This window comes from Lasioglossum baleicum, unplaced genomic scaffold (genome assembly GCF_051020765.1).
Source record: "Lasioglossum baleicum unplaced genomic scaffold, iyLasBale1 scaffold0086, whole genome shotgun sequence".
Lineage (NCBI taxonomy): Eukaryota > Metazoa > Arthropoda > Insecta > Hymenoptera > Halictidae > Lasioglossum > Lasioglossum baleicum.
The window spans coordinates 355,548-377,344 of record NW_027469146.1 but is presented as its reverse complement, the minus strand read 5'-3'; the positions used below and the strand labels follow the sequence as shown (position 1 = coordinate 377,344).

Genomic DNA, 21,797 nt, shown 5'->3' with positions numbered 1-21,797 from the left:
GGGGTTACCCCACTCCGTAGATCTCGCATTGAGATCCCCCAGGACCAACACCGGACCGGCCAAATAGGGGGTAATCATTACCCCCAGCCGGTCCAAAAACGCCTCTAGCTCGTCGAGGCCACAATTCGGCGAACTGTAGCATCCCACAACTGAAAACCTTCCCCATTTAACTAACACCATCCCCCTGTCCCTATCGACCTCGGTACAGGGGGGAGCCGTTCTATCACGGCTAAACCACACCACCACGGAACCCTCCACATCCCCAAACCAGTGCGGATGGGAGGGGATGAAGTAGGGTTCCGTGACCACTGCCAGACCAACCCCAAACTCCGCCAGGTGCTGGACCATAAGGTCTTGCGCCCGGCGGCATCTATTGAGGTTGGCCTGCAGTATCCGGAAGGGGGACCTATCAGGCATTATTTAAGCACTGACAGATACCCCTTCCATCGCCGACTGTCCCAAGGGAGGATCCCCTGGTGTCGGCTCTACAACGACATCCATGTTTTGGGAGGGGATGGGGGGGAGTACTTGAACAGCCCCCCCAGACTTCGCTCCTGTCGCAGTGGGTGGGTCCGCACCACCCCCCTTTCTACGACTATTCCTCGGCTTAGATGGCGGGCAGCAAGCCCTGCTGCCCGCCTTATGATCAGCCGGCCTCCCCACCGCCTCACAGACAACGCAACGGGGAGGCGCGACACAATTGGCTGCCCGGTGGGATGGGTCCCCGCACCGGTAGCACAATGATGAGCGATCGACCGCCGCAGTGCATCGCTGCCGAACGTGACCTAAGGCCAAGCAGCGAAAGCACTGAAGCGGCCTGGTCGCCAGCACCACCACCCGTGCAAGGGACCATCCCACCTTTACCTTCTCCGCCCTCTCAATTTTAAGGGCGGCCGCAGCAGGGCACTGCACCCAAATAGTGCCCAGCCCATTGGGGGGGATTTTTATCTCCCCCACCCGCACCAAATCAGGGGCACAGCCACCCGCCACAGCCACCGCAGTCACCACCTCCTGAGGGGTGACGGAGATATCGAGGCCCGTCAAACGGAATTCCGCTTTCTTAACGGGCCTCGACACTCTAACGTCCATCCCCCTCAGGGCCGAAGACATTTTAGCCGCCAAAACATCAGCCCTGGAGGCCCCCTCCGCTCCGGGGATCTGAATAATCAGACCCCCGTTTATAGCTCTCTTCCAGGTGAGGGCCTCTATGCCGATGTCCCCCAAATTGATATCCTGGCGCGCCACTTTGATAGCTTCTTCGTAAGTGGCCATGCTCCCCTCCGGCACAGTTATCGTAACTTCTGCCGTACGGGGAGGGGCCACCACACGAGGTGCCGAACCTTTTCTGGTCCCGGGCTTGCCCTTAGGGGGAAGCATCCGGACACCATTTAAAAGCGGCAACGCGGCCGCCTCTCTCCTAGCCCGCCGGCCCACCACCTGTGACCAAGCCTCCCCAGTGGAGGGGGGCGAGACCACAGGCCAAGCCTGTGGTTGAACCCCGGGAGGGGCTGCCAGCCTCAACGGATGGGAGACAGGGGTCGTCAATGCGACCCCCAAAACATTTCCATCTCCCGCTATCGTCTTTTTCTTTTTCTTCTTTTTCCTCTTAGCGGGGGGAATTACCCCGCCAAGAGGAACAGGACCTCCCGGCAACAAATTGGCGGGACCGCCAATAGCGGTGGCCCTCGACTCCTTAGCCAATTGGGTCCCAAGAGGCTTCAACGCTCCCACTCTAGCAGAGGGGAGAACGTCCCGCCGGTCCAGCCCAAGCTCCCGCTGAAACGAATTAAGCTTCGCGTCAATGAGAGCCCCCAGCTGGGCCAACAGGACGGCACCCCCTCTAGGTGCCATAACATGCACCCCCACATCAGACGGGTCAGCGACCACGACAGGCTCAGGGGCCTCCGGAGCCATCAAGGAGGGCGAAGGCGATGTGGGGACATCTTGCCGCCTTTTCATCGCCATCATCTCCTCCCTGATGGCCCCAAGAGTCTCCCGGGTCTCCTGGAGTTCCTTCTTCAAGGAGAGATTCTCCGCCCGCAGTTCGTCCCACAAATCTGCGGACGGAGAATTCGCCGGCACGACGGCAGAGGGAGCGGCCGCGGGGGAGCCGAGAGATGGCCTGAAAGCCCCTCTTCGCTCCAACTCCCTCGCCGCCGCCTCGATCTTCCTGGCAGACTCCTTGAAGTCCCGGACGAACGTGCCCTTCAAATTGCCACTCCTTCTCGCCAGCCTTTCGACGTCGCGAGAATGGCTTACGATTAAAGAGGCAAGCTCGCCCGGAAGAAGACCCCTCATGTCCGCAAGGTGGTCATAAACCTTAGGGGCACGGTCCTGTCTCTTGCTCCGCGGAGAATCCAGGATCGGTGATCCTCTCCTCTTCGCGGGACAAGAGACCGCCGACCCCAAGGACCTCACCGAGACAATATCATCCTCAATGTCGCGAGTGCTCCCTCCGGTAATACTCCACAAAATGTCGCCAGTCCCATCCAATCCCGAAGGACGACTTCTGGGCCTACTCCGCGATATAGATTGCGGGAACAGAAATTCCTGGATTCTCTCCTTCAGGACGGTGTCGGCCACCGATCCAACAGCAGGACCAGCAACAACGACCGCTTCCGGGCGCCGTTGCCCCTCCTTCACGACCGCTTCCGGGCACGGTTGCCCCTCCTTCTCGACCGCTTCCGGGCGCAGTGACCCCTTCTTCACTACATCTATCTCCCGAGACACATCGTTAGAAAACATTTTATTCATATCGGCCTTGGTTAATACCCCCACCCATTTCTGAGCAGGAGCCTCACTCGTCAGCCACTATTTGCGATAATGGCGGACGTGTGTGTATACTCCCGGGGGGTGCCGCTCCACCCCTACCGCCGGGGATCCTAGGGCCCCATCCCTGAGGCCCCTTGTCACTACCCGACCCCGGATAAGGCCGGAGGTGAAAACCCACCCACCTACTGCTGTGCGCGAGCGCCCACACACAAATTGTGCGTAGGCGCACGCGCACATCAGTGGCGCGCTAATGACCGGTGCATCCACCGGTCCACCTAGATGTGCAATGGTGCTACCATCACCGCGCGCCGAAGCTTAGTAGTTAGAGACATTTTATTATAGAGGTTAGTCATCCTCGCGGGCCGGCCAATCAAGGCAAGCCCCCCGTTCCGGTAAAACATGACCACCGGCTTACGGTATGGGGCCCCTGACAGACGTTGCCGCTACGTCTTTTCGTCAGGGACACTAGGGTTACCTGCCTACTCCGTCCGCACTCTGTTTCAGCCAAAGCCTACGCAGAGTCCCGGGGGCCCCGCGTGGAGGTGGAGTAGAAGGATTTGACCAGGATGGAGCCATCAATTTCACCGAAGTTCTTCACCCCAGGCCTCTCTCCCGGACACGTACCGAAGGCCGTGCCACGGATAAGTGCCCAGTTCAGAAGAACATCAGTTCCATTGAGGTTTCCATTCGGAGGAGGGGGATTTCCAAGAGGTATGGAGGCCTCGAGGTCATTCCCTACAACCGTCTGGAATCCATCCCAGCCCTATGCCCCCCCTCGGACCCCAACCTAACCTAACCTAACCTAACCTAACCTGACCTAACCTTTTTTTTTTTTTTTTTTTTTAAACGTAGGAAAAACGCTTTACGCGTACCCCGCCCTCCTGGGGGAGAGACGGGGTTATGTGGGGCTACCCGTCCAGAAGGGACCAGGCCTACCCACTAAAAAACCTACGGTGACCTCCCTGAGCTAGATCGGAGGTGGTCGGGATCTCGAAAACGAATGCGACCGACCACCTCCAGCCCCGGCTTAAAGCCCCAATCCCGGGGGGGAGTGAAGCTCCCCCCAATCAAAACCTACACTATTTGGACCCCGTGCGGGTCACCCACACGGTGTCCCCCATCCCTGGGGTCGCTCGGCTGGGTGCCCCGAGCCCCAGCTCGAGACACCCGCGACCCCCGGAGACCCCCGTCCTCGCTCGGGGAAGAGAACCCGAAGGGTTCCCGCCCGGCCGAGGAGGGAGGTCTCCGCACGCGACAAGGAGGGGACAGAGGCGAGTTCCGGCTCGCGTCTGTCCCCTCCCCCTGTCCCACCCCCCTGGTCGACCCCCGTATATTAAATAAATAAAAACTTATATAAATAAATAAAATAAATAAAGTTAAATAAATAAAATTAAATAAATAAAACAAACACAAAAGGGGGAGAGCAAATCAAGGGGTGGATAGTAAAATAAATAAAACGGGGGGATCGACCGGCAGGCCGCCTCTTGTGGTGGGGGGGAGGGGATTAGTGCTCCTCCTCACCCCCCGCGACCGGCCCACCCCGGGGGCGCCTAAAGGCAGCCCCCCTTGGCGGCGGTGGAGTACTATGTAGTTCCACCGCCGTCGGTACGTCAGCGGCCCCTAGCAGGGCGCCGACGGCCTCGGCGGGATCGCCCCGTCGAGGCCAGCCTCCTGGCGGAGAGGGGGTCGGCCTCCCTCTCCCTCTCCGCTGCCTCCTTCTGCGTGATTACAATCTCGCAGAAGGAGGCGAACGCTGCTCTTGACCTCTCGCTGCCGATCATGTGGTCGACCACGACCGGCAACGAGAGGTCCATTCCCAAAACGCCCCTTAAGTCTCTGCGCGGCGCCGACCACGCTGGACATTCCTCCAGCGTATGCCGCGCAGAGTCCTGGGCCTCCCCGCAGTGGTGACACTGCGCCGTCGGTTCCTTCCCGATACGACACAGATACTGCCCGAAGCATCCGTGCCCGGAGAGCATCTGTGTCGTGTGGTAGGTGAGCCTAATACCCGGCTCCTTACCCATTCCTCTAGAACGGGCAGGAGCGCCCGGACAATAGGCCGGTCCGAATTGGCGGAGGCAATCTCCTCCCGCCATCGAACCAGCGTGTCCCGCCGGGCCTGGTGCCTCAGCACTTCGACCTCCTCCCCCTCGGGGGATAACTCCCCACGGCGGATGGAGCAGGCAATCTGGTAAGTGGTTGCCCGCTCCACCGCCATGAGATGAAGGGGAGTCATCCCCGCGAGGAGGCACGCCGCCTCCCCGGAGATGGTGCGATATCCCCGTATGGTCCGAATGGCCAGCCGACGCTGCACGCGCCATGCGTGGCGCATGTTGGCCTGGCTGGCCATTAACTCTTCGGACCACACGGGGGCTCCGTACAGGAACTTACTCTGCACCACCCCCGAGTAGAGGCGACGAATCCTGTCATCGGGCCCCCCGATATTGGGCAACAGCCGTCCCATGGCGGCTGCCACCCCATCGACTCGGGGGGCCATCAGGTCGAAGTGCTCTTCGAAGCACCAGCGGCTGTCGAGGGTCAGGCCGAGATAACTCATCTCGCCTTTCACCTCGACAGAGGCTTCACCTACCCGGATCCAGAGTTGGGGTGGCTGCTGGCTCCGAGGCAATGCGTGTAACCACATTGCCTCGGTTTTGCCTGCAGAAATCTCCAGCCCCAATCTCCGGATCCCACCGACGACGCAGCCCACCGCTGCTTGCGCCAGGCTCAGCGTCCTCCTCCACGTCCACCCCTCGACGACCACCAATGTATCATCTGCATAGCAGATCAGGTGGACGCCGAGGGGAAGGTTTGCCCGCAGCACCGCGTCATAAGCGAGTAGCCACAGGAGCGGTCCGAGGATCGACCCCTGTGGCACTCCGCGGTGCATCTGTTCCCTCTGGATATTGCCGTCCCGGCCCGGGTACTCGAACCACCTGTCACTCAGGTAGTCCCGGATGATCTCCTTGAGGTAGGAGGGCACCTGGTAATACTCCAGAGCCCTCACTACCTCATCCCATGGCAGGGTGTTGAAGGCGTTGGTGATGTCGAGACTCACCGCCAACAACACCCTGCCCTGAGCGACAGCATCCCTCCGGAGGGAGGCGAGACGACCGACGGCATCGACCGTCGAGCGCCCCCTCCGAAAGCCGAACTGGCTGTCGCTCAGATCGGGACCACCATGGTTGGACAGGTGCTCGACGAGGCGGTCGGCAATGATCTTTTCGTAGATCTTGCCCGCCTCGTCGAGGAGACACAAGGGCCGGTACGCAGAGGGAACATCTGCGGGCTTTCCCGCCTTATGGAGGAGGACAAGCCTGGCGGTTTTCCATACCTGGGGGAAGGTTCCCCGGCTCATACAGGAGTTTATCATCTGTATGAAAGCCGGGGCGAGGACGTCCAAGGCCGCGGCCAACACCCGTCCAGGGACTCCATCGGGACCGGGGGCCTTCTTGCCCCCTTCCCGGATCCTCTGGACGGCTCGGGAGAGCTCACTCTCTGTGACCCCGAGTCGCGGCCTTTGCAGCGGCTATTGCACGCTGCAGAGCCATACGGGCCGCCCTATATTCTGCGTAAAGGGCGGCCACTCTCGCCTCGTCGACGCCTCCAACTGGGTGGCGCCGACGTGCGCGGGTGTACTGGCGTCGGGCGCGGACGCACGCGTCCCTCACGTCTGCAATTTCGCCCGACCACCAGTACGCTGACTTCTTAGGAGCGTGCCTACCAGCCCGGGGCATCGAAGCGTCGCATATCGACCGCATGACGCCCCGGAACCATGACACCCCCTCGTCAGCCCCGCGCTCACTGGGTTCAACCCAGGAATAGGCGAGAGCTGTGGCTCTCAAGACGTCCTCGTCTAGTCGCTGCAGTGCCCATTTCACGGGCGCTGCGTGGGTGATACCTCTGTTGGGGGGCATGTCCGCCTGCTGCTGGGTGGCTTCCACCTCCATAGTGATATGGAGGTGGTCGGAGAGGGACTCCCACTCCGTGGCCACCCGCCAGGCGGACACACGGCGTACGGCCGCGGGGGTGGCCCAAGTCAGATCGACTATGGACCACCCGTTCGACCGCACGCACGTGGGTACGGAGCCCCGGTTTATTAACCGGAGCTCCATGCCCCCCGCCCAAACATCTAGAGCCTCGCCGCGAGGGGTGGTCCTGGGGTTTCCCCAAGCTGTGGACTTCGAGTTGAAGTCCCCCAGGACCAGCATCGGACCGGCTAAGTAGGGTGTAATCATCACCCTTAGCCGGTCCAGATACCCCTCGAACTCAGCGAGGCTGCAGTTGGGCGATATGTAGCAACCCGCGACCAGCAACCTTCCCCATTTGTACAGTACAACCCCTCGGCCCCGCTCGACCACGGAGCCGGGGGGGAAATCCCCGCCCTTACGGGCCCAGATTGCCACGGAGCTCCCAACGTCCCCTGCCCAAGGGGAGGAGTCGGGGACGCTATAGGGTTCCGTGACAACGGCCAACCCCACCTGCCTCTCCGCCAGGCCATGGACAAACAAGTCCTGGGCCCGACGGGAGTGGTTGAGGTTGGCCTGCACGACCGGGAGCGTCCAGGGCATTAAGGTCCCGTTGACGCTCCCGGTGCGGCCTCCGCACGGCCAGCCGGCTCAGAGGAAGGCGGGGGATCCACCTCCATGACTTCCGTCCCCCCGCCTTCCTCCATGGTCGGTTTGTCGGTGGGCCCCTTCCCACCGACTTTTCGACCTTTCCTCGGGAGCGGGGGGCACAGGCCACTCCCCGCTTTGTGCCCGGCCGGTCTCCCCAGCTCGGTGCAAATCGGGCACCGGGGGGCCGCCGGGCACACATTAGCCCGATGGCCGGTCACACCGCACTTGTAGCACTGGCCGCTACGGTCGACCGTGCTAGTGCACCGCTGCCTGACGTGTCCAACCGCCAGGCAACGGAAGCACTGCAACGGCCTTGCGGCCAGTGCCTCTACTTTTGCGGTGGACCAGCCCACCCGCAACTTTCCCGCGCCCGCCAAAAGGCGGGCGGCCGCGGCGGGGCATTTCAGCCACGTGGTGCCCAACCCTGCTGCCGGGGACTTGATGTCCCCGACCTTAATAGTGTCGGGTGGGCACCCCGTGGCTTCAGCTACCGCCGCCTTCACCTCCTCGGGGGTGACGGAGTCGTCCAGGCCCCTCAGGCGGAGATCCGCCGTTTTCAGGGGCCTGTTGACCCGCACCCCCAGGCCGATTAGTGCCGCGGCCATTTTTGATGCCAGGGCGTCGGCCTTGGCACCTCCCTCAGGGCCGGGGATCTCCAGTAGAAGACCCCCGGTCACCGCCCGCTTGGTGCGGATTTCTCCCACCCCCAGCTCGCTGAGCTTGATGGCCGCTTTCGCCGCCGCCATCGCCTCCGCCAGGGTGGTCTTGCACCCCTCCGGAATGGACAGCGAAATCGCTGCCGTCTTTGGAGGGGTGGCCACCCTGGGCGGGGCTCGCCCTCCTTTTCCCTTTCCCTGAGGGGCCCCTTGGAGTCCCTTAGAGGGGGGCGGGGGAGGGTTCGCGGCCTTCTTGGCCGCCCTCTTAGCCTTCCGGCCCACAACATCCGCCCAGGTCCCCTCAGAGGAGGGGTTGACTGGCACGGTGCGGGCCGGAGCCGTCTTACTCGGCTGCGAGCTGGGGGCGGGGCACTCTTCTTCTTCTTCGTTTTCTTCTTCTTCTTCTTTTTCCCGTCTCCCGGGCGTGAAGAAGAAGAAGTGCCGGCGGGAAGAGGAGGAGAGGGCTTGGGGGGGTCCGCCGGGACCTTGCCACCGTTTCGAGGGGCAGGGGGCGAGCGAGGGGGCCCGAAAACCGCCTCGCTCAGCCTCGCCTGCACCCTCTTTATGGGCGCCAGCTTGGCATCTAGCAGGGCTCCCAGCTGTTCCAGGAGCCCGCTTGAGCCCGCCCCCGGCTCCGGTGACGGAGGAGGAGGGTCGGACAGGACCACCACCGACTTCCCCGGCTGTGTTGTTTCCGCTCGGGGAGGAGATGATGACGACGGCTTGGCGGGAGGGGGGAGAAGCTGCGAAGCCACTCCACTCCTCTTCAGTGTCATCATCTCCTCCCTGTATGCCTTGATGGTGGCCTCAAGTTCCGCCACCATCCCCCGCAGGTGCTCGTTCTGCTTTTGCAGCGAGCGTATACGCGCTTCTGTATCCTGCGGGGGAGGGAAGGAGGCTGCCACAGGCAGATCAGCGGCGTTGGGGGGGCCCGGTACTTTTTCCCCCCGCTGCACGACCTCAAGTAGTGCCGCCTCGGCATAACGTGCAGACACCTTGAGGTCGCGCACGTAAGTGCCCTTAAGGTTGCCACTCTTGAGGGCGGTTGTCTCCACCAGGCGGACCTTCTGCAGGAACTCCTGCATGATCTCGCCTGTGGAGAGGCCGCTGATCTGCCTCGCCATCTCCGCCACCGCTGGGGTGGAGTCCTTCTTCCTCGAGATGGACTTCTTCTCGCCCTTCCGACTCCCCGTGGCCTGCTCGTTGTCCGAGTCGGACTGATGTTCCCGCCGGCGTTTGTGGGACCTCCCGGACGCGGACGTGTGGTCCGATCCACCTCCCAGCTGGAAGGTATCGCCCAGCCACGGTAGGTCGTGGCCGGGATTGGCAGTGTCGTCATCGGTGTCGTCGATTATCACCACCGGACCTCCCTTCGTCGCGGCAGTTCTCGACGATTGGCGCGTTGCGCGGCCCGTCGCGCCCGTTGAACCTCCTGCCTTATCCACGTCCAGAGATGGGGGGGCACTGGCAGATGCCACTCCCACCTCTGGGACCTCTCCCACGCTCAGAGCATGGGAGGCATCTCCGCTCACGGAGGCATCGCTTGTCGCCATTACTTCTCGGGTGGCCAAGTGGTCCACCAACCCGAGGTCGCGATTGCCGGATGACGACGCCGGGGACGCTCGCGCGACAACGTCCCCACCGCCGGTACTGGGGTATCCCTCCCCTGCACCGTAAACTTTTTCTAAAGGGAACTTAGGCGGTGTCATTTTGCAATAAACTCTCCTACGTGCCCTTTCAGTCGTCATACAATAATCCGTCCCTGGAGTGCACTGCGTTCGTTTTGTACTGCCATACAGAGATCCGTCAGTGCACCCACTCACCCCTCGCTCCGTTAGCACACGACACTGGTATACATCAGTGCCGTGCCCCAGGGTCCACCACGAGGAGGTGGAGCAAGAGGATTTTAGGATACGGACCACCGCCACTGCAGTCATATCCTCCAATGATTCCGAGTCATCATTGGAGAACCCCGTATCCCTCGGACCCCAACCTGACCTAACCTGACCTAACCTAGCCTTTTTTTTTTTTTTTAATGTAATTTCCTCCTTTATTCTTAGGTACTAAATTATTAACTATTACAACTACATTACAAATATTTCCTAATACTACTAATAACCTATAAAAATTATACCTAAACGCCCGCAGTAAAATCTATTCGGCAGTCTCACCTCACTTCCTTTCGAAGGTGTTACCTCAATCCTCGCCGCGTACAAAATCCCTGGACTTTCCCCGTATGGAATCCGTGCGAACAGTCCAGAACTTTCCGCCCGACAATTTTTTCCTAGCCGTCACACACTAACTCCCGAGTCCGGAAATTTACGGCGCGAGCTTTTGCCGTCGGACTCCGAGTCCGGAAATTTACGGCGCGAGTTTTTGCCGTCGGACTACGAGTCCGGAAATTTCGGCCGGAACCTAATTTCTATCCCCTCGTACCCCAACCACTCTTAATACTTTCACGAACCTTCGTAACTCGCGACCTCGACGGTAGCACCCTATTTTCTTGCACTTAACCTTCGTCCCGCTCCACACGAACTTTCGGGCCAAAGACTAGTCTTTGTTCGGAAAGTTTTTCCAAATTTTTTTTTTTTCGCTTTTCGAAAACTATTCCGGTAGCCCGTCGATCCTTCACTGGAATGCGGTTCGCCCCGTTATTATTTTCGCGAAATTCTCGATCAATCTGAATATACCGGAAACTTGTGGGCCACTCCCCAAACCGAAAGTCCGTGGAGAAAATCCCACACTATTTCTAGCCCTCTCTACACGAACTTTCGGGTCGAGATCCGCACAACAAGTACCCCTTCTATCGTCTTTCGCGGCACCGGCGTATACTTCACGAGAGAATCTCGCGGGCATACACTATCCCCTTTCTACTGTTTAGCAATACTTGCTCTTGACCCTTTCAACAAACTACCGACTCGTGCTACTCCACTTGACGGACTGAGGATCGACTCGGTATTGTAATTTGGTTAGCCTCTGTCTTTATCCCCCTCTCCTGTTGCTTATTCGGCAATTCCTTGTCCACGGGGCCGTAGGAGTCACCTCGACCCCTACAGACATCCAACGTTTACACGGTATTTCTTCTGACCTCTCTATCTGCTAGGCTAAGAAAAATACAAACATTCCTGAGGGGAGTAATATCGAACCCACGCGAACGTGTCCTCGCATAGTCTTCCTCGATTTTGAAATTTTCTATCCGTTATATTTCAAAGAAGTTATGTTATTTACCATATCTGCTCGTTTCTCCTTTCCTTCTGAAGAAACCAGCTCTAATTTTTTTTTTATGATCTAACTGACTCTATTAGCGATCTTTATTTGTCACAGGATATTTTTCTGCGAGAGACACGCCACGTTCACAGCTGGTTCATAATTAAGCCAACCTGTACTTTTTGCTGGATCGCGCGCTTTCATAGAGTGTTCACTCCCTTCTTACTTTCTGTCTTATCGCTATTTCCCTCGATCGTTTTTATTTTATTTTTATTTTATCAAACGCAACTGAAAACGCAGAATTAGTCTTTCTTTTTTCTTTTTCCTTTTTCCTAAAGTATCTTCTCTCTTCACAATTACTCCGCTTTCTATTTTACGCAGTAATTACTTTTTGTTAATATCGTTATTGTTAATATTGATATAGCGCTAATATAGCTTAAGGTACGGGAGAACGGACTCGAGCCTGAGTCTAGTCAAGTTTATACCTTGATTCTCTACTTATTTTAATTTGTAATAATGCATACAATTTAACATTTAACTCAATCTTAATTCCACATTCGTATCTTTTGGATAACTTTTCTGTCGTGCAACCTTGAATCATGCTCGGGCTCGTTCCCCGTTTACATATCCCCTCGTTCTACATTAAAACGCTGTTAACCACTCTATATAAACTTTTTAGCTTTCCGAGTTCCTTACATACTGTTACCTTCCGTAACTATAAAGGGTACTCGGGTTGCCGTTAACCAGGCGTTATTCGCACATATTCTCGCAGATCTCTTTAGCTTTCCCTAATCAACGGGATAACGTATTCTACATCCTAGCACCTAGATAGATAGTCCTACACTTTCTTGTTTTAACTATTAGTCCTGTCTTTCATACTAAAATAATAGTAACTATTTCCTCTTGCAGATTTAATTATTTACGTCATCAAACCCTAGGCTGCGCGCGCAGACAGTTACAGATCCGCGTTCGGTGAGTTCTAATTTTCTCTTATATTGTTACTTTATTGTTTTATTGTTAATTTATACTGCTCTTTTTTTCAGTTTGGCGTAAATCTTTATCGCCCCTTTCTCATCCGATTATCCTGCCGGCATCATCCAGGTATTTTTGCTATTCTTTATTATTATCTGCAGAACGCCTGTGATTCTAACCTCAATCTTGCATGTTTATTTACTGACTCACACTCCTTTCACTATTGACAGCTAAGCTATTAGCTGTGGTGTTTCCGCTGACTCCGCCGAATTTCCCACTAATCAGCTCCGCACGCGCAACAGGTAACTTATGTTTATAATTTTCCTAACTCTAACAGACTTCGCTTATATGAAATTTAGTCTAATCTTATTTTCTCTTTTCTAGATTTATTACCCATCATAACGGTTTTCCGGGTCTACCAAACATCGTAAAGCCTCTCTTTCGTAAGTATATCCTGATTCTTCTAATCTAAACGCTGAGTGAATACTAACATTTTTTAATATAAATTGCCTCGGACCATGCCTCAGAAGCTACAACGTTGCACAGTTATAACGTTACAAAGTTCCACCAGCTACACCACATTCTTCAATTGACACTTCTAAACTAGGTACGTATTTTAATGTCTCCCTCCGTTTAGACTTCCCTTATTCTCATATACTAATAATCCTTCCTCATTTCAGTTTTTTTTGGCTTAAGACAATGTCTCAACGACCTTCTAGTTCCAAGTCCGGACCAAAATCCGGACGTCGCGGGACACCACAAGATTTGCTCGGGGAATTCTCCCACGAGCGTGTTCGAATCATGGTCCACCTGGAATATGTATCTGGCCAACGACCCATTGACGCGTATAAGCGGATCGTCGCTGGATACGGTCCAATCCTATCCTCCTCCATGGTTTATAAATTGTACAAACAGTTTGAGCAAGGTCGTGTTACAATGGTCGACAGTCCCCGAAGTGGGCGGCCTCGCATCACACATCTTGATGTGGAATTTTTGGAGTCCATCATTTCCCAGACGCCCCAAATTGGACTTCGAGAGCTCTCCCGAATTTTTGGAGTGGGACGCACAACTATTCAAACTCGATTGAAGGAGCTCAATTACAAGAAACGACGGTCTCACGGGTATCGTCTTCAACCATCCCTTAAGAATCGTACTGAGCGGATAAAGATTTGTAAAGGTCTCTTAGCTCTGAATGCCAAGAATCCTAATTTTTTGAACCGCATCATCACCTGTGATGAGCGATGGTTAATCTATGAACAGGGGTCCCTGCATATTGGTCCCCTAGTGCCAAACGGGTTAGCTTCCCTAAATCTTCGCAGCCCGCCCCTTTACGGGTACAGGTCAGCGTTTGGTGGTGCAGTGGTGGAATTCTGCTCTGTCGCTTCTTTAAACCTGAAGAAGTACTAACCAGCACTCTACATGTGGAGCTCTTCGAGGATGCATTACTAACCTACATGGCTCTATATCCCCGCTGTCCTCCCCCTCTCCTACTTCAGGACTCGTGTCCACCCCATGTTTCCTCCTACAGTCGGATGTGGTATAGGGAGCATAACGTTGTACAAGTTCCCCATCCATCCCGTTCATCCGATTTATCACCCACTGATTTCTGGTTGTTCCGGCGCTTTGATCTCTACATGAAAACCCGTAATAAGGGAGCCATAGTTCACGAAGAAATACAGCGTCATTTCCTCGCTTTCGTTAATTCACGATCTCGATTATTTTACGAGCGTGGGATCAATCAGCTTCCTAGCCGCTGGAAGAAATGTATTTCTCTTGGGGGGGAGGCAGTCCCATTTTAAATTATAACTTAAGTTTATTTATAGTCAATATATTCTTCACTAAAGGTAAGTTGTCGTCTCTAATATATTCTACTAAATCTCTTCGCTATTTAATGTTTCCCTTTTTCTTTCTATTTTTTTTTTCAGGTCCGTTCTGCGGTTATGAAACTCCCTTGATCGTTCTTTATACAATGGGATGACTACTTTGTTTCTTCTAGGTAAGATTTAACTCTATTTAATTCTTTCTAATATTCTATTATTTTCAAACGTAAGTATTCACTTCTACATTATTTCTTTACGTTTCTTATTCTAATAGCTTGCTAATTTCTGTTTCAGCTACTTGACTATTCTGTTTCATCTTCTTGGATTATTCATATTATGATTCGCCATCTCGTAACAAGACTATCACTGTATACTTAACATAATATTTCTTTAATGGTATTTTTTTGCTACTATTATCTTCTACTTTATTCACTATAGTCTTAAACTTGTAAATAACTTATCTTAATAAAGACTTATATTTAGAGGTGAGACTGCTTTTAATTATATTCCTACTTTAGTTTTAAACTCCTTATAGTATTCTATATCTAGATCCTTCCTATTTCCTACTTTCACAATCCAATCTTCGCAATCTAAACGCTTGTACCTTATATTAATTCTTTCATTATTCACGCTTTTCTCTCCTACCCTTATCCTTCCGCCTGCTGTCCCAGATTTCAGTGAGAGCGTCGGGGTTGGTCTCCTGTTGTTGTAGAGCCGTGTTATACTTCGTCGGGTGTCTGCTCCCCTAGCCTTCCTGGACCCGCTTATGTAGCTTTCCACAGGGTAGACCAAGTTCGCCTTCTTCCTTCGTTGTTAAAACCAGAACCCCTCCGCTCTCTCCTTCATCCAGGGCAGCTGGAAACATTCAAAGGATTTAGAGCCGCGCCTTTCCTTGCTCACAACTACTTCCTAATTACTAAATCATACGCAATTAAATAAAAAACTTAACTTCTAGTGCTGTTCTCCTCTACTATTCCTTCTCTTTTCTCTCTTCTCCTTTCTTCCTCTTCTTTCTTCGTTAGAACTGCCTTGAAGAAGACTTTTGCCGCCTTCCATTTGGTTTCTGAACTTATCATTTCCACTACAATTGTTCTCATGGAAAGTTCCCTTCCCTCTAGTTCGAGATTTTCCAACAGAGTGCTCCTCTCCTCTCCCCATTGCTCGCACTTGGTGAACGTATGTTCAGGGTCGTCATCGACGTCTGGATGGTACCAGCAAGCTGCGCTGGACGCCTTCCCGATTCTGCACCTAAAACTATTAAAAACACCATGCCCCGTCAGGGCTTGCGTCATATAAAAGTCCAGATCGCCATGTTTCCTTGCAATCCATTCGCTGATCTGCGGTATGAACTGGTAGGTCACCCTTCCGACTGTGGCACTATCCCACTTAGCTTGCCATCTCTCCAACGTCCTTTCCTTGACTGCTGTCCTCAAATCCATCTTCATTTTTCTTCTCTCTCCTTCCTCTCCTAGATTTCTAGTTGACTCTCTCACGAATTCAAAATCAGGGAATGCTTCCCTTACTCTAGTAGCCGCTTCCTCATCCTCTCCTACGTCTCTTTCCTGAGTCTGCACTCTCCTTGCTGTCGATGGCTCTCTCTCTTCTGGTGTCGGCTTGTGCTGAAAATCAAACAGTAGATTTTCCCACTGGAAAAGAATGTTTCTCTCTTCTGTCTTTACATCCCACGGGGGAATACCGGTCAGCACACAGAGGGTTTCTACCGGGACCGTTTTATATGCTGAGGCTACTCTTGCCAAGCCCATCCTTTGAGTCCTTCTTAGCGCATTCGTGTTAAAAACTCTACTTGCAGCTTCGCTCCATATTGGCGCCCCGTACAGAACTATCGATTCTGTTGTAAGATAATAAAGTCTCCTTGCTGCCTGAGATGTCTTCATCTTGTTTTTCATAAGACTGCTAAGTGCCGACATTACCTTAATGGCCTTATTGGTAACCAATTCCATGTGTCTTACAAACATCTTTTGATTGTCAAAGGTTACTCCCAGGTACTTCAGCGATTTTGTTGGAATTATATCTGTGGATCCAACCCTAAAACAGAAGCCTTCAGGTAACTTTCTCCTACTTGTCATCATTACTTCCGTTTTCTCTTCCGCAAGGGCCAGGCCAGCTGTTTCCATCCAACTCCTCACATCCTTGATGATGTTCTCCAATTTGGTCTTCATCTTATGTAGAACGAAATCTTGCGCTATAATTATTATATCGTCCGCGAATGCTCTAATTGTGCTCAGCCTGGGCATTTTCCTTCTCAGTAGGCTGTCGTAAACCAGGTTCCAGTACAGAGGACCTAAAACAGAACCCTGCGGTACCCCCTTCCGCATAACCGTCCTTACCTGCTCTTCGGTAGTTTGGTATGTAACCACCCTGCCCCTGAAGTAGTCCTTAGTTATTTTAATTAAGTATTCTGGCATCTTTCTTTCCTGCATTTCTTCTACGATTTTCTCCCAACTCAGGGTGTTGAAGGCATTTTTAACATCCAGCGTAGCTATCGCTGCATACCTGAAATGCTTCGTTGCTTCTTCCATCTTCCTTTTCACGTAGTCCATGGCATGAATCGTTGATCTGCCTTTGCAGAAACCATATTGCTCTGGTCTAAAGGGCACTTCTCCAAGGGCATCTAGCATTCTGCTTTTAAGGACGTACTCCAGGAGCTTGGCGGCCGCATCTATAATACAAATGGGACGGTAAGCCGAGGGAGTAGCAGGGTCCTTACCTTGTTTTCGAAGCAAGATCGTTCTCGCCCTCTTCCACTGGACCGGTATGATTCCGTTCTTCAGCACTCCACTGAACAAGGCCGCAAATATGTCCGGCCTAAGAGTGACCATTGCCTTGATGGCCTCTGGTGGTATTCCATCAGGTCCAGCCGCTTTTCCTGCTTTTAGTTGTTTTCCGGCCTTCAATATCTCCTCGCTTGTGACCTTCAATGAGTTTTGCTCGCTATTTGCTGATTCCCTGCCCCTGTTGTGCCCTCTTGTGTCTGCTTCAGGGTTGGTATCCGTATCATTTTGTTCCTGTGGAAATAACGAAATCAGAATATTGTTCGCAAATTCGGACGAAAGTGCGGGTGGAGGAGTCACCCCCTTCACTCTGTTCAAGACCACTTTATACGGCTTGCCCCAAATATCTCCGTCAATCGAATCACAAAGATCGGTCCACGACTTTTCTTTTGTCTTAACAATTAGTTTATTTAGCTCTTTCTTCTTTAACTTATATAAGAACTGTATGGCATCCTCTTCGTCTGTTTTTCCTTTTCTTCGTGCCCTCTGCCACTGCCTCCTTAATTTCAGGACTTTGCTTCTAGTTTCCTCAATTTCTTTCGTCCACCAAAAATTCCCACTTTTATGTTTACTCTTAGTCGACCTTTCAAAGGCCTCATCGCATATTTCCGGTAGACCTCGAATCATTTCACTTATGTGTGTCTCGTTCATAACTTCTACTCCGGTCAGATTCCTTTCTTCCAAAAATCTATTTAACACCCCTTCTAGTTTTAAAATTCCTTGCGCCGTGACTTTCCATTTGCATGGTCTTTCGCTCTCTGATTTCCTTACGTCTGCCGTTTCTACTGTGGTCAACAAGTATTTGTGATCCGAAGCCGATTCTGCGTCTAATACTCTGCAAACTAGTTTATCCCCTTCCTGCAATTCGGGTGAAGTCGCTATGAAATCTATATTGGAGGAAGAATTCCTTCTCTCAAAGGTCGGCCCTCCCACCGGAATGACTGGAAGTATATTTTGGTCCAGAAGTATTTCCAGTGTAAGTGTACCCTTAGTGCTTTGAATTTCAGAGCCCCACGCCGGGGATTTTGCGTTAAAGTCCCCTCCAACAATTATTCTTCTTCCCTCTTTCTTTTCTTTTATTATTACTTTCTCTAGTTTTTCTAATTTTAACGCGTATCTTTCCGGCGATATATTCGGCGACAGGTAGACACTAATTATTGTCAATCGTCCTACTCTCACCGCAACAAAATCTTCCTCCTCTATATTCCCGTCTTCTTGATTTTTAATGCCCCTCACCCCTGTCATCCATATGGCCGCATTGTTTGCGTTTTTGGAATAGACCCAACTTCCTGGATTTCGCAATGGTTCCGAAATAATAACTATGTCCGCGCCTAATTCCAGAGCTGTCTGTTGCAATAAATTGTGCGCCATTCTGGCGTGATTCAAATTAATTTGTAATATTTTTAACTTGAATTTTGTGTTTTTCTACCGCTAATTAGCGCCAAATACTTTTTAAATTGCGGGCAGTTCGCGGCACCGGCCACATGACCAGCTTCCCCCGGATTAACCCCCTTTCTCGTACAGATAATACAATTACGTTCGTTCTGGCAGTCATTAATTGAGTGCCCCACCTTCCCGCATTTCCTGCACAAATCTGGCTTGAGTTTATCCAGGCAGGTGTAGGTCATGTGCCCGAATTCATGACACTTGAAGCATCTAATTACGTTATCTGCTACCTTTACTCTACAGTAGGTAAAGCCTAGTTTAATTTTTTTTTCCTCGAACAATTTATCCTCCATTACTTTCGGCAGTGACACTATAATTGTACTAGTTCCACCATACCCGTATCTTTTACTTTTTAACTCCACTTCTTCTATTTTTATTTGGGCTAACTTCGCTAATTCCCCCTTATTTCATCTTTCCCTAGCGTAGGGTCTATATCCCTAATCTCGTACGTTACTCTTCTAGCTAGTTTCCTAATCTGCTGATTTGAACCCAGAGAGTCTTTAACTATCTTCTCAAATTCCCCACATGAGGTATCTTTCTGGAGTTCAATTAGAAGGTCTCCTCCCCTGGATTTTCGAACAGTTTGAATCCCCCCAATTTTATCTCCAGCATTGTTTTTTAAGTCTTTAAAAAGATCCGCGAACGATCTGCCTTCCGATGCTTTAACTAAGATCGCTTCCGGTCTCGGAGGGGGTGGGTTTAATTTTCTCCTAACTTCTCTTTCTTTTTTTTCTAACTCTAGTTTCTTTCTTCTCTCTTCCAGCTCTGATTTTCTTCTCTCTTCTCTTTCCCTCTTCTCTAGTTCTTTCTTTTCCTTTTCATTTATCCATCCCTCCCCTTGCGATAATCCCTTCGGCGTTCCATTATTTTCTATCCTCGGCATTCTATGCTCTACATTAGATTTATCCTCGCTTAATATCCTACATTGACATGCTCTGCTCACGTAAACTCTACTTTCGGATCTGCCCTTTAATGACGGGGTAACCTGAGTCTCTTTAGTTTCTATTTTCCTCTCTTCTATCTTTCCTACTATTTGGCTACTTGATTCGTCTAACATTTTTAACGCCTTTTCTAAGCAGCTAACTATCGAGCAGGCTTCTTCCGTATGTATGCGTTTGACACAGCTATTTGTTTTACAGTATTTTTTTATCGACTGAGCTAGAAACATAGACTTTCTGAGTACCCCGCTTATATCTCCTAGACTTTTCTTTACTCCCTGAGCTTCTCTTTCAACCGATTCTCTTTTCTGTCTTTTATTCCCCTCTCTATTTCCCTTCTCTACTTCAACCTCTACATTTACGTCCTCTACTTCTATTGCCATTTCTAATTCATCTTCACTTTCGTTTCCTTTCTCCCCCAATTTTCTCTTTTGGCCTACGTTTTTGTCCCTTCCCTGGCTATCTTCTACTTGTGTAAATGATATGTCCCCACATGACATCACCCTATCTCTTTCCCCCCTCTTCGGCGAGTGTTCAACCGGCATCCTTGGGATCCGGCCCCGACGCGCCCTAAAGTCCAAAAGGAAGGGTTCGTAATCTCTGATACACTGAATTTAATGTAATTTCCTCCTTTATTCTTAGGTACTAAATTATTAACTATTACAACTACATTACAAATATTTCCTAATACTACTAATAACCTATAAAAATTATACCTAAACGCCCGCAGTTAAATCTATTCGGCAGTCTCACCTCACTTCCTTTCGAAGGTGTTACCTCAATCCTCGCCGCGTACAAAATCCCTGGACTTTCCCCGTATGGAATCCGTGCGAACAGTCCAGAACTTTCCGCCCGACAATTTTTTCCTAGCCGTCACACACTAACTCCCGAGTCCGGAAATTTACGGCGCGAGCTTTTGCCGTCGGACTCCGAGTCCGGAAATTTACGGCGCGAGTTTTTGCCGTCGGACTACGAGTCCGGAAATTTCGGCCGGAACCTAATTTCTATCCCCTCGTACCCCAACCACTCTTAATACTTTCACGAACCTTCGTAACTCGCAACCTCGACGGTAGCACCCTATTTTCTTGCACTTAACCTTCGTCCCGCTCCACACGAACTTTCGGGCCAAAGACTAGTCTTTGTTCGGAAAGTTTTTCCAAATTTTTTTTTTTTCGCTTTTCGAAAACTATTCCGGTAGCCCGTCGATCCTTCACTGGAATGCGGTTCGCCCCGTTATTATTTTCGCGAAATTCTCGATCAATCTGAATATACCGGAAACTTGTGGGCCACTCCCCAAACCGAAAGTCCGTGGAGAAAATCCCACACTATTTCTAGCCCTCTCTACACGAACTTTCGGGTCGAGATCCGCACAACAAGTACCCCTTCTATCGTCTTTCGCGGCACCGGCGTATACTTCACGAGAGAATCTCGCGGGCATACACTATCCCCTTTCTACTGTTTAGCAATACTTGCTCTTGACCCTTTCAACAAACTACCGACTCGTGCTACTCCACTTGACGGACTGAGCGACCTAACCTAGCCTAACCTAGCCTAACCTAACCTTACCTGACCTGACCTGACCTTTTTTTTTTTTTTTTGTTTTACGAGGAGGGGAAAATACTTTGCGTACGTAGTGAGGGACTCCGATGGTGTGTACCCCCTAAAAACCCCTCCTCCTCTAAGCCTAATGTCCTAGGTATGTAAAGAAAAGGATCCCACCCACGCGGAAACCGCCGAAAAGCATTACTGCACGTTGCGAGATTCCTTTCCTAGCCCTACTTTCTATTTAGAAAATCACAGTTAAATAAATAAAGATATATACAATTGATTTCACTATAAATATGCCAAAACTATGTCTGGTTGTCTCTCTCTCTGCGTCTGCGGACTCGTTCCTCCTGTTGTATTGTTCGTTCCTTGTCCTCTTTATCAGCCATAATCTCGTTGATAAAATCTTTGACTAAGGGCCTCTTCATCGTATCCTTTAGGGTCGTTATGAGGCCGCTCCAATTGAGGCTTCCAATCTTATTTCGCAGTACTTCTCTTTGATTAGTCCATGCTGGGCACTCGAGTAGAGTATGCTCTGGACTGTCTGTCATGATGTTGCATCCTATGCAGATGCTGTTGTCGCACTTGCCTATCCTTGTAAGGTAATCGGCAAAACAGCCGTGCCCCGAAATTACCTGTGTTAGATGGAAGTCCAAAATTTTTGGCCCCCATCCTATCCAGTCTGTAATTGTTGGAATAAGTGCGTATGTACTCCGTCCGTGGGTGGCGGTATCCCACCGTGCCTGCCACAGCCCGAGTGTGTTGCTTCTTTCTTCTTCTTTGATCTCTTTCTGCTTTATTCTATATAGATCATCTTGAGTGTCGATGTCAGCGACTCTTTGAAAGATGCGTCTTCTTTCCTCAGCCAGTAGTGTTAGTGGTGGTACACCCGCTAGCACGCATAAAGCTTCCAGGGAGGTAGTCCTGTACGCCCGGACTACTCTGGCTAAGGACATTTTCTGTATTTTATTTAGCATTTTAGCTTTTGTAACACGTCTAGCTACTATAGCCCATATCGGGGCTGCGTACA

General features: G+C 51.7%; 1 protein-coding gene across 1 annotated transcript; it reads right to left on the bottom strand.

The window, feature by feature from the left end:
• Positions 1–420: 420 nt before the first annotated feature.
• Positions 421–6,145, bottom strand: LOC143219862 (uncharacterized). Its single transcript, XM_076445669.1, has 2 exons — positions 4,793–6,145; positions 421–2,784 (listed from the first exon to the last, which is right to left on the bottom strand). The coding sequence occupies exons 1-2, from the start codon at positions 6,143–6,145 to the stop codon at positions 421–423; spliced, it is 3,717 nt and encodes a 1,238-aa protein (XP_076301784.1).
• Positions 6,146–21,797: the final 15,652 nt, after the last annotated feature.

Excerpts from the sequence above, each read along its gene's own strand:
- LOC143219862 (XM_076445669.1), bottom strand. The coding sequence starts at position 6,145 with ATGATAAACTCCTGTATGAGCCGGGGAACCTTCCCCCAGGTATGGAAA. Across the intron at positions 2,785-4,792 it reads TGCCCGTTCTAGAGGAATGG|AAATGGGTGGGGGTATTAAC; the intron begins GTAAGGAGCCGG and ends GCTCCTGCTCAG.